This window comes from Thamnophis sirtalis, unplaced genomic scaffold (genome assembly GCF_051295495.1).
Source record: "Thamnophis sirtalis isolate CommonGarterSnake01/CBP01778 unplaced genomic scaffold, rThaSir2_p1.2 scaffold_3, whole genome shotgun sequence".
NCBI lineage: Eukaryota > Metazoa > Chordata > Lepidosauria > Squamata > Natricidae > Thamnophis > Thamnophis sirtalis.
Genome location: NW_028261383.1, coordinates 32,547,029 through 32,558,481, shown reverse-complemented (window position 1 = coordinate 32,558,481; position 11,453 = coordinate 32,547,029). Strand labels below are relative to the sequence as shown.

The 11,453-nt window shown below is 40.1% G+C and overlaps 1 protein-coding gene across 1 annotated transcript; it reads left to right on the top strand.

Moving 5' to 3' along the window:
- The first annotated feature begins 267 nt into the window (after positions 1-267).
- LOC148047864 (C-type lectin domain family 2 member L-like) lies at positions 268-10,327 on the top strand. Its single transcript, XM_087708177.1, has 7 exons — positions 268-346; positions 1,482-1,651; positions 3,924-4,014; positions 6,788-6,892; positions 7,472-7,644; positions 8,802-8,899; positions 9,806-10,327. Exons 1-7 carry the CDS (start codon positions 268-270, stop codon positions 9,912-9,914), a joined length of 825 nt encoding a protein of 274 aa, XP_087564303.1. The 3' UTR covers positions 9,915-10,327.
- The last annotated feature ends 1,126 nt before the right edge of the window (positions 10,328-11,453 follow it).

The window sequence follows — 11,453 nt, the reverse complement described above, 5'->3', positions numbered from 1 at the left end:
TGGTGGGAGCAGAGGAGGCGTGGGTTCCTGTATCAGTTTGCACTTTGATTTTGTTGCTCCTCTACCAAAAGGTGGCTCAGTTTATTGATGGCAATAAAAAACAACTTTGCATGACAAATTATTTTCTGCTGCATGCTCTTTAAGAGGCTGTGTCCTACATATAAAAAGAGATTCTGTGAAATTAGTAACAATTTGCCAGCTTCTGTAAGCGTCTTGGCCCTCCTTGTGACAGCTCCATTTCCAATTCCAGATTATACAACTCGAGGAATGCGGAAGATGGATGTAGAGAATCAGTTCTTGGATCTTTCTCCCAATGAATCTGCACCTGAACAGGAAGAAGAACCAGGTACTAATAACAATATCAAGATCTGGAAGCCACTCACCCAAACGAGGGACTTAAATATCCAAGCTGAGACACCAGAGCATACTGAGCAATCCAAAACATATACCCTGTTTTAAGTTTAAAAAGGACGGACTACGAGAAGAACGTTTCTTCACAACTGTTTATTGCTAGAACAACTAGAATGAACAGATACAACTAGAACAGTATGGAACCGAAGAACAAACAGCCGCCTGACAGCTATTTATACTGACAGCTGTCAGGCGGGGAACCAATCAGGCAACAGCAATTCTCCCGCCAGCCGCAGCCACGCCAGAGCCAATCAGATCTTCTTCCTGCTCAGGCTTCAGCTGCCGGCCGCGTCCGGGAGGATGTAACACCTGTGCCTAATTGGACTTTGAGAATAAGAATCAGAATAGAACTGGAAGGGATCTTAGAGGTCTTTCCGTCCAACCCTCCAGCTCAAGCAGGAGGCCCTATACTAGTGATGGCAAACCTTTTAGAGACCGAGTGCCTAAACTGCAACCCAAAACCCACTTATTGATCGCAAAGTGCCAACACGGCAATTTAACCTGAACAATGTTTTACTACCTAAAATAATGATAAGCAAGGCAAAGTTCAGCTAATTGTTCTAAAGAAAACATGATAAATGCCTTTTTATGCCCCTTCCTTTTTTTCTGCTTTTGAAATATTGGGTTTAGCAACAATAAAAAAATAAAAACATTTGTAATATCGTTTTTCTCTTTCCCTCCCTCTTTCTTTTCCTCCACATCTCTTTCCCTCTTTCTTTCTTTTCCACCCCCCTCTCACTGTTTCTCTTTACCTCCCTTCCTTTCTCTTTCTTCCCCCCTCTCTCTCAAACGCCAACAAAGCCAGTGAAGTCTTCTTAGACAGATCTACTCAAGCAATGCTAGAAACTGAACCTTTGAGAGCTACTGCAAACTTAGGAGGAGGTAAGCAAGCTGAGTTTTTCTCTCTCACACACACACTCACAGTCTCTCTCTCTCTCTCTCTCTCACACACACACACACACACACACACACATACCACCCCTGTGTCCTTCTGGTGAGGGAAGGTCTCAGCACCGCCACCCTCCCCTCCCCATGCCAGATCTTTTCCGGACACCCTGCCAATGTTCCAGGACAGCCCATCTCCCTTTACCTGCTGGTGGTGCTGAAGTGGGGAGCGGGGACGGGCGACGGGGAGTGTAAGAGGAAGCAGCAGAGCCCAGCTAGCCTTAGAAGGGAGATCAGGCGGGCTCCCAAAAGCAAACGGGGGAGCAGACCTTGTGGGAATGCAGTAGGGAAACAGGTGAGTGTGAAGGATCGCCATGGTGCAGGAGGACAGGAGGGGGCCGGACCGAAGAAGGACGAAGCTAAAGAGTCCTTGTCTCCTTCCTATTGCTCTGGTGAGGACTGAAAATTTACAGGGGTTGATTTGAAAGGCACTCTGCACATGATCTGAGACAATTCTGCCATAGGAAAAGAACACACCAAGGGGACGAAGCACGGGGCAAGAAGGTGGGCAGTGAGGGATCCATTATTGCTGCAGAGGTAGAGAGTGGTGTGCAAGATCCCTCTAGTCTAGTGTTACATACCCACACCCATTCTTTGCAATTAGATCTCATCAACACACATGTTATTTGCTTGTGTATCTGTGTAATTTTTGAAAGAAGGCAAACAATTGACAACTACCAGAGGAAATCGGGAGTGGAAAAAGCGAAACTGGATGCAGTATTCTAGATGTGATCTTGCTAAGGATTTATAAAGTTATAACTTTTTTCTAAATGTTCGCAAATCTTTTTTTTTTTTAAATTATTTTTCCCCAGTATCTTCCCAGGTATTGATGTTAGGCTGATTGGTCTGTAGTTTCCTGGGTATTCCCTCTCCCACCTTTTTCTTTTTTTTTTTAAAGATGGGAACCACACAGCTCTTTTACAGTCCTCTGGTAGTTCCCCAGTGCTACAAGATTTTTGAAAGATGTGGTGCAGTGGTTCTGAGATAACATCTGCCAGCTCCTTTAGAACTCTGAGATGTAATCTGTCAATCTGTCAGGTCTTGGTGATTTGCATTCTTCAAGATTAGACAGGTGTTCTCTTACTATTTTTTGCTTATTTTAACTTTTATTTCTAGTTTATCTTTTACAATTATGTTTTTGGTTGGACTATTGTTTCTTTTTGCATGAAGGCTGATGCAAAGAATGAGTTAAGCAGCTTTGCTTTCTCTTTGTTGCCTGTTAATTCCTTGCAGTCTTCTCTCTTTAGTGGACCAACTGTTTCCTTGATTTTTTTTCTTGTTATTTATATGTTGGAAGAAACTTTTTTTATTATTATTATCTTTGGCTTTTCTTGCAAGTCTTTGTTCATTTTGAGTCCTTGATTTCCTGACTTCATCTTTGCAGATTCTGGCTATCTACAGATATTCTGCCTTACTTGTGTGTCCTTCTTTCCATTTTTCATACTTATCTCTTTCCATTTCCATACTTGTTCTTTTTGTATTTCAGTTTATAGGAGAGATCTTTCTGCAACCATGCTATTTCTTCTTGTATTTCTTATATTTGTTTTTAAGTGGTACTGTGTTGGACTGGGTTTTTATGATCATATTTTTCAGTTTCCCACACTTCTTAAGTTGTTTTCCCCTTTAGGATTTTCATCCATGGAATTTTTCTTAGGCTCTCTCTTGTTAAAATCAGCTCTTTTAAAGTTTAAGACACTGCTTGGATTTTATTCCATTGCTTTTGTTTGCATTACATGAAAAACTTTGAAAACTTATAATACGTGTAAAACATATAATGCTTATGAAACTTACAAATGTAATTTCTGCCAGGCAGGTCATAGATCACATATCTTCCCCACAGTTCAGAACCTTTCAGCCAATCCTCCTTCCACGGGTAGAGGTCATAGCACTTGAGTGAGCCGCTTATGGTAAGTTTATAGGAAAACTTTGAAAAACTCCTGCTGAATTTTAATGTTTCACTGGTCAGAAATAAAGAAGCAAATGCGATTATAGACCTGGGGAGTCATCCTAGTAAGCTCTAAGATGTCATTTACAATAAATGTATTGTAGAGAGTGGGTTACAGGTGAGAGCAGGAAGTCTGCTCCGAATATGCCAAAAAATACAGATTTTACTATGAACTCTCTGGAGACATTCCTTGTCCAAGATGTTCCAGAAAGGAGAAGAAGAAAATGGCTTTGTTCCCTGGACTGTGTGCAGTTTATCTTAAGCATTTGAATGCCAACCCAGTTTTATCCCATTCTTTGTGCAGAGATTCATGAAGCTTTTCTGGTACTCCATCAATTTTATTTATGTCTTTAATTCCTATAGCTGCCATTACTCAATCAAATGATTCTGGGTGGTTTATAATTCTAAAGTTATAGAACCATTAAAACAATAAAACATCCAGAAAATAAATATAAACAACAGCTAAGATAATTATCCAGTTAATAGAATAGAAGGAAAGACGGAGAAGGAAAAGAAAAGAATGGAGGAGCTAAGTTCTAAGTTGATCCCGGCGAACAAAGAACTTGAGCTAGCGGTTCTCACGTTAGAATCTGAGAAAGCAGCCCAATTTCTATGGTTTCAGAACATAAAAGAAGAAAAAGGAGAGGATCCACTGGATATAATGGCAGATCTCATGGCAAAGGCTTTGGGAATAGAAAAGGATGAGATGGCGAGTGAGACTGATGAGACATATAGAATCCAGATGAACTACACAAAAAAGAACGATCTCCGGAGGGAATTTCATGTAAAGTTTGTTAAAAAATAAATACGCGATGAGGTGCTGAATAGAACAAGGGAGGACCCGATAGTATACAATCAATGACAACTAACAGTCCTAAAACCGGTACCGAGGAGAATCAGAGAACTAAGAAGGCCCTATCAATTTCTAACATCAGTGGTAAATAAATATGAAATTAATTACAGATGGTTGATGCTGGAGGGCATATTGGTAACTTGGAGAGATAAAAGATTCAGAACAGGTAGGGTGGAACAAGCAGAAGAATGCTACAATCAACTTGTTGGTTAGGAGGATGAGGAAGACAAAGGAGAACTGTTAGAAACAAGGATTCAAGGACTCAGGGCACAGCTAAGATGAGAAAAGGAGCTATCAGAGACAAGAAAGGAGAAAGAAGCTGTTTTACAGAAAAAAGGGGAAGAACCAAAAGAAGCGAGAGACATAAGGGCAACAAGAAGCACACTACCTAAATACATATAGAATCATATCAGGAGAAGTCAAGATCCTATCACTGAATATCAATAGTCTAAATTCGCCCCTGAAAAGAAAAACAACCTTAAATAAATTAAAACATCTGAATTATGATATAATTGCATTGCAAGAGGTCCATATAACTAAACGACAGATCCAGACCTTCGAATATCCTAGATTGGGTAAACTTTACATGGCATTAGCTGATCAAAAGAAAAGAGGAATAGCGTTATATGTTAAAGACACAATCCAGACTAAACCAATCTATCATATGAGGATGGGAGAATATTAATTGTAGAAATAATGTTAATTCAAAAAAAGCTATTACTGGTTGTAATATATGCACCTAATGAAGGTCAGGAATTTTTTTTATCATAGATTACATAGCATTATCTGAGAGATGAGAAACAAAAAGGTTTGCTTAATGGGAGATTTCAATGCTGTAGTTGTCCAGAAATGGGATTATAAAAGTGGAAAGAAGAAAAAAGAAGTTAGGAGAACTTTGCCAGGTCATTCTTCCAAATAGCCAAAAAATTAAATATTTATGATGTATGGCAAGAAAGATGTCCAGAGAGAGTGCTATATACTTTCTACTCGAACATACATGAATCCTGGTCAAGGATAGACATGGTCTGGATGTCGATGGAGTTAATTTCGGAAGTGGAGATAGATATAGAACCCATTCTAGGGCCTGACCTCAATCCCATGAGTATTACCTGGAAAAAACAAAAGGGCAGTTATCGTTGGTCATTCAATAGAACAATTCTTAAAGATCAGGAATATATTAAAAGAGTCAAACAAGAACTGAGATTTTTCTTCAAAGAAAACTGACCAGGAGACACATCCATACAAAACTTATAGGATACAACTAAGGCATTTATAAGAGGGGTTACGATATCAGCTACAGCTATGAAGAAAAAAAATTGAGAACCAAAAAAACAAGAGAGCTGAAAGAAAGATACAGAAATCTAGAAAGTGAACTTCAAAAGAAACAGCAAAATAGAAGTATAAAAGAAAGTACGGAATTGATTAAATTGGTTATGTTTGAAAAAGCAAAACTGGCACGGTCTATAAAGAAAGTGAAACAAAACAGTTTGATATATTTAGGAAAATGTTGGCCTGTACTGAAGCAAATAGGCTCACCCTCGAACTAAAAAATAAAGGGGAGTTGGGATATTATGAAGTTTGGAACAGATTTTATTATTGGTATAAGACAACGTGACAAGACTGGAAGAAACTGTAAATAATGTGATTGGATAGAAGGATAGATAATGTATTAAGTAGGCTAATAGTTATTGGATGAGGTTATCTGTATATAATGTAATTGTAACGACTTCGTGGTGCTGCACTGTTTTAAATGTAAAAACAATAAAAATATAATTTAAAAAATAATACATTTTTTTTCTTAGCAATAGCAGTAGACTTATATACCGCTTCATAGGGCTTTCAGCCCTCTCTAAGCGGTTTACAGAGAGTCAGCATATTGCCCCCAACAATCTGGGTCCTCATTTTACCCACCTCGGAGGGATGGAAGGCTGAGTCAACCCTGAGCCGGTGAGATTTGAACCGCTGAACTGCTGATCTAGCAGTAGCCTGCAGTGCTGCATTTAACCACTGCGCCACCTTGGCTCATATTCTTGCACAGGAACAGGAAACTCAAGTGCAAAGACCAAGAGACTGTATAAAAATCCCTCACTCTCATCTCCATGTGGTCAGCTACACCAGAACCAGAAATATTCATCAATAAATGGACCCTCTTTCCCATCAGCCGCCAGCCTCCATTTTGTCTCCAGTGCTTTTCTCCCTGATTGGAACTGAACAAGAGGGATATTTCTTCCAAAATTACAAGCTTTTTACTGAAGCAGATGAAATACAGATATAGTCTGGAGCATCACCTTTATTTACAAGAATGCCTTCAGATCCACCAAAGACACAGAGGAAGAGGGAGGAAGGGAGGATTAGAGGCAAAAACTCCTAAATAATGTTATTTGCTCAATGAGAAGATTGTAGCTCAGTTTCTTTTCGTCAGATTAAGACTGACATTTTAGTTGACTGAAGAGGAGAAATATTGGGTTTTGAAATTAAAAAAACAAAAATCAAGAAAACCTTACCAACTTAGAACTGTATATAATATTTTATTTAGGGATTTCAACTCAAGGAGAACCATCAGTATCCAGATTTTGCAGTACGTTCCAGGTGAGTGCTGATGAATCTTCTTCTCTTCTTTTTTTTCTGTACAGCTCGTGTCAACTCAAGACAGAGATTTTTGACAGCTTCCTGGAAAAAGGCAGTAACTGGAACTGTCATTTGTCTCCTCATCTTAGGCCCTGTCCTGTTTTTCCTGGGTAAGAAATATGGACCCAAATACTTTTCCCCTGAAAACTTTCTTCTAACATGACTTCATGAAGCTGAATGGCCTCTGCAGTTAGATCACAAACAAACAAACAGAGTTGGCCTTGCCCCAGGTTTTAAGTACTGTTATCGACTTCATTCAGTTCCTATGTTTGGAAGAAATCTTGGTGTTTGAGAAGTAAAATCAATACACATGCATTTCTTTATTTAGTGATTTCCTGCCAGAAGCTCTAAAAGTGAAGTAGGTGGGTCAAATGTGAGACAGATTAACCAAATTAATGGAAAATGGCAAAAAAAAAAAAAAGGATTCATGGCTGACTAAGTGGATTTGCATCTGGTTTCTTGGATTCAAATCCAGCAGGCAAATCACTGCTCAGGTCCACAATCTCTATCAATCTGATGATTGCAAGACAGATGCTGTTACAACTGCTAGGACATGGGGCTTTTTGAACCAGATTGGGCTTTTTTAGAACTCACTATCAGGTTCTAATTCAGCAAGGTGATCTCATTCTACCCATAAGAACAGAACTGGAGAAGTTAGTGTCTATTCTTTCCATCTTTCTCTGTTCTAGGAACCTTAGTGCCATTAAACCATCAACAGGATACCATTAAATGTCCACCTGACTGGATTGGACACCAAGGATACTGCTACAGGTTTTCAGGAGAGGAAAAGAACTGGAAGGAGAGCCAGAACTTCTGTGTCTCACATGATGCTTCCCTGGCCAAAATTACAAAAGAAGAAATGGTGAGCAAAATCTGCCAGTTTCACAAAGCAAGATCTGTTAACATTAGTGACGTGTGGTGAGGTTTATGGCCGGTGAGGCAAGTGGGCAAAAGCTGCCCTATGTCTGCTGCCCTATATCTGCCAGCGCCGGGGCTTCAGCGGGGCGTTTGGAAAGCCGCGCCAAAGCCCTGGCGCAGCTTTCTGAAAGCCGCCCCTGAAGTCCTGGTGCGCTCCGCTCTACGGCGGCGGCGGTGGCAGGGCTTTAAAAAATAAAAAATAAAGTGCCAGCCCACGCTCCAGCAAAGGCGGGTAAAACACACGCATACACAGAAATTTCTTACAATAATACAAATTACAATTACTTACAAGTTACAATAATTTTGAATTCCTCCCCCCTCCCTCCAACCCACATACTTTTTCCAGCTGTTTCACAGAGGATTTCAATTCTGCTCTTGCCTGCCATGATGAAAATGTAAAAAATGTAAAAAGAAAATGGCAAGAGCTGCTGAAGTCAGGCTGGGTTAGCTGCTGCCTGAGCCTCCAATGGATGACTCTGCTTAACTGTTTAAAAAAAGCCTCTAAAAAAGTGCCCTCTACAGGAGGAGGCGAGAGAACCACGTGCCTTATCTACATAAGGAATTTTTCGGCTTTTAACCCTTGCTTAACTCTGCTCAAGTGATCATAAAGATAGACTAAATGAGGCACGTGGTTCTCTCGCTTCCTCCTGCAGAGGGCACTTTTTAAAGAGGCTTTTTTAAACAGTTAAGCACTAAGCAGAGTCATCCACTGTGACTCTGGCAGCAACTACCTCAGCCTTTTTCCTTTTCCTTTTGTTTTTCTTTTCATGATGACAGTGGTGAGGCCCTGTCTTCCCTGCCTCTCCTGACTGCATGTCACTGGTTAACATAGAATCAGGAATCCAAAAGTAAAACTGTAGGCAATGCCAACAACCATTCTAGAATAATCAGAGTTTCGCCTTCTACTAAAGTTTTAATGTTTTCTTTGAAATAGCATAAGGGTCTGCCATATTGACCCCCACTAAAGGAACTACTAGCTATGTTCATTAGTGTTAGATTATTGTTTTAAAGATAGTTTTGGTCCTTTCATCCTATGTAAGTTCAGAAATTCAGCTGGGAATCTTAACAATGCAACATTCTAACCTGCACAACTTTTTAAAGGCTATTGTGAGGATGTTCACAAGATACCAGGTATTTTGGATCGGCCTCAAGAGAGAACCAGATCAGCCCTGGAAGTGGCTAGATGGAGAAAATTCAACGTGAGTCTTCCTCCTCCCCTTTCAATGCCAAGAGCTGAAAGTAAAATGCCTCCAGTGACCAGTCAGATTGATCTTAGAAAGAGCCTGCATGCTGCCAGTATTCAGGCGTTGTCCTCTCAAAAGATTTGGCCCTACTAATGTAGTTAAAAACATATTACAAGGACTCATCGACTTATAGCCATTCATTTACTAGTTGTTCAGAGTTACAGTGCAAGTGAAAAAAATGACTTATAATTGATCCTTGCAATTAAAACCATCACGGCATCCCCATGACCACCTGATCAAAATTTAGGTGCTTGGCAATCAGCATGCATTTAATTATTAGGAAGACTTATGTGGCCACCCCTCATGGTGAATCTGTGCAGTTTACAGAAATAAAACAACAATACTAAACCTCTATCTCCCTAGTGACAAAAACCAACCAGTTGATGACTTCAATATCACCCTGAGGTCTGCTGGCAAAATAGTTACAATGGCTGCAGCATCCTGGGGTCATGTGGTTGCCATTTGCAACCTTTCCAAGAAGCAAGGTCCACAAGGACATCTGGATACTCTTAAAATCATTTGATTCATATAACAGCTTCAGTGATTCACTTAACAGCCGTGGCAAAAAGCACAACTCTCTTAACAACTCCTTTGCTTAGCAATGGAAATTTCAGTCCAAATTGTGGTTGCGAGTCAGGGACTTCCTGTACAAGAAGCACAGTCAGAACTCCACTTGAACTGAGTCCAGAGTGTTGAGCTCCTGGCATGTAGATACAGTCAACACTTCCAAATAGGTCAATTGGGGAAGAATCTGCAGAGTCACCTTTGAGAAGGTAAGGCTCAGCTAGATGAACTGTAAACCCTTTTGGTACTGCTAGGTGAGAATTACTCCCCACTGCCGACTTTCTGCTTCTGTTGCAGGTTGGAAGTCATGGGAAATGGAGGAGACTGTGCGTATTTGGATGATGACACCACAGCCAGCTCAGGGAGATGCACTACTAAACACCGCTACATCTGCAAAAAAAATTGATCCAAGCACATTCTGCGAAAGAGTCATGTGTGATGGGCTTTCTTCTGAAATAAAGCAAGGTGATGGCACACACTTGAAAGTAAATCAGGAAGACTGTTATTGTGGGCTCTGTCTAGCAAGAACATAAAATGCTTATCCACAGGAAATATGCAAGCGTAAAGCTTGTACCATGTTTTCCCGAAAATACGACAGGTCTCGATACTAAGCCCAATCGGGCTTTTCAGCACATGGATTAAAATAAGTCCCCCCCTAAAATAAGCCCTCCCCTCCAAAGTACTCTCATGATGAGAGACAGCAGGCTTTTCGGAAGTTCACCAAATCTGAAAGGTAGGGGTAATTTGTGTGTGTGGGGGGGGCATGGGCAATGTTCCCTCTAATTTTTTTTCAGTGTGGGCGGAAAAGTATAGTGTTTGAGTGGCACATTTTCATGCCTGAGCACCTGATTTTTTTTCCACAGATGTCACCCAAGACAACAACGAAATAGGTGTTATATCAAATCAAACTAATAAAATTGTAAACAAATACTTAGAAACATTTGTTCAAAAGCAAACTCACTACAATTATCTTTTCAAATTCATTTTGGATTAAATAAAAAAGTGCTTTGAAATGAATATATAAATGGCACTTAATACTGGTAATATTAAAATAGTAAATGTTTGATATACTTCATTTTAATGAATTTCACTTGATATACTTCATTTTAATGTATTATATGCAATTTGCTATTTTAAATGAGTAAAATGATTAAAATCCCAATGCATAAAGTCTCATTCACATCTGTTTTCTTCCATCATTAATTTGTAAACTCAAGGATTTATTGCCTGTCTGTTCAACAATGCTTGCTGATTGTTTAAAAAATTGTGGCAATTTGTTCCTCTCTATACAGGTGGTTTCAGTAACCTATTACTACTGAGCTCTGGGAGACAATTCTGCATATAACTAGTGATAGTAACTAGTGACCCAAAATATCCAACAAAATTGCACAGATAAACTGACAGATAGGAAGTTTAATTAGCTTAAAAGCTATTCTCAATGACTTTGAAAATCTCAATGAGTTATCAAATATCATGTGATGTCACTTGGCCAGGGGGAGACTCAAAGATAGCTGAGATTGCAGCCAGGAGAGGTAGAACAAGGAAGCCTTTCTTTGAAAGAGAGAGATGCAAGAGAAAACAGACCCTGCTTCTTGCATTTGGATTCTGTGGCACAGTTGCTCTAGGTGGCAGTTTAATAGCAATAGCAATATAGCAATAGCAGTAGACTTATATACCGCTTCATAGGCCTTTCAGGCCTCTCTAAGCGGTTTACAGAGAGTCAGCATATTGCCCCCAACAATCTGGGTCCTCATTTTACCCACCTCGGAAGGATGGAAGGCTGAGTCAACCCTGAGCCGGTGAGATTTGAACCGCTGACCTGCTGATCTAGCAGTAGCCTGCAGTGCTGCATTTAACCACTGCGCCACCTTGGGATGGCTTAGGATCGCTGCCGCACCGCCCTGGATTTGCCAATGCGAGCCTCAGGTGGGTAGCCTCGAGCAAC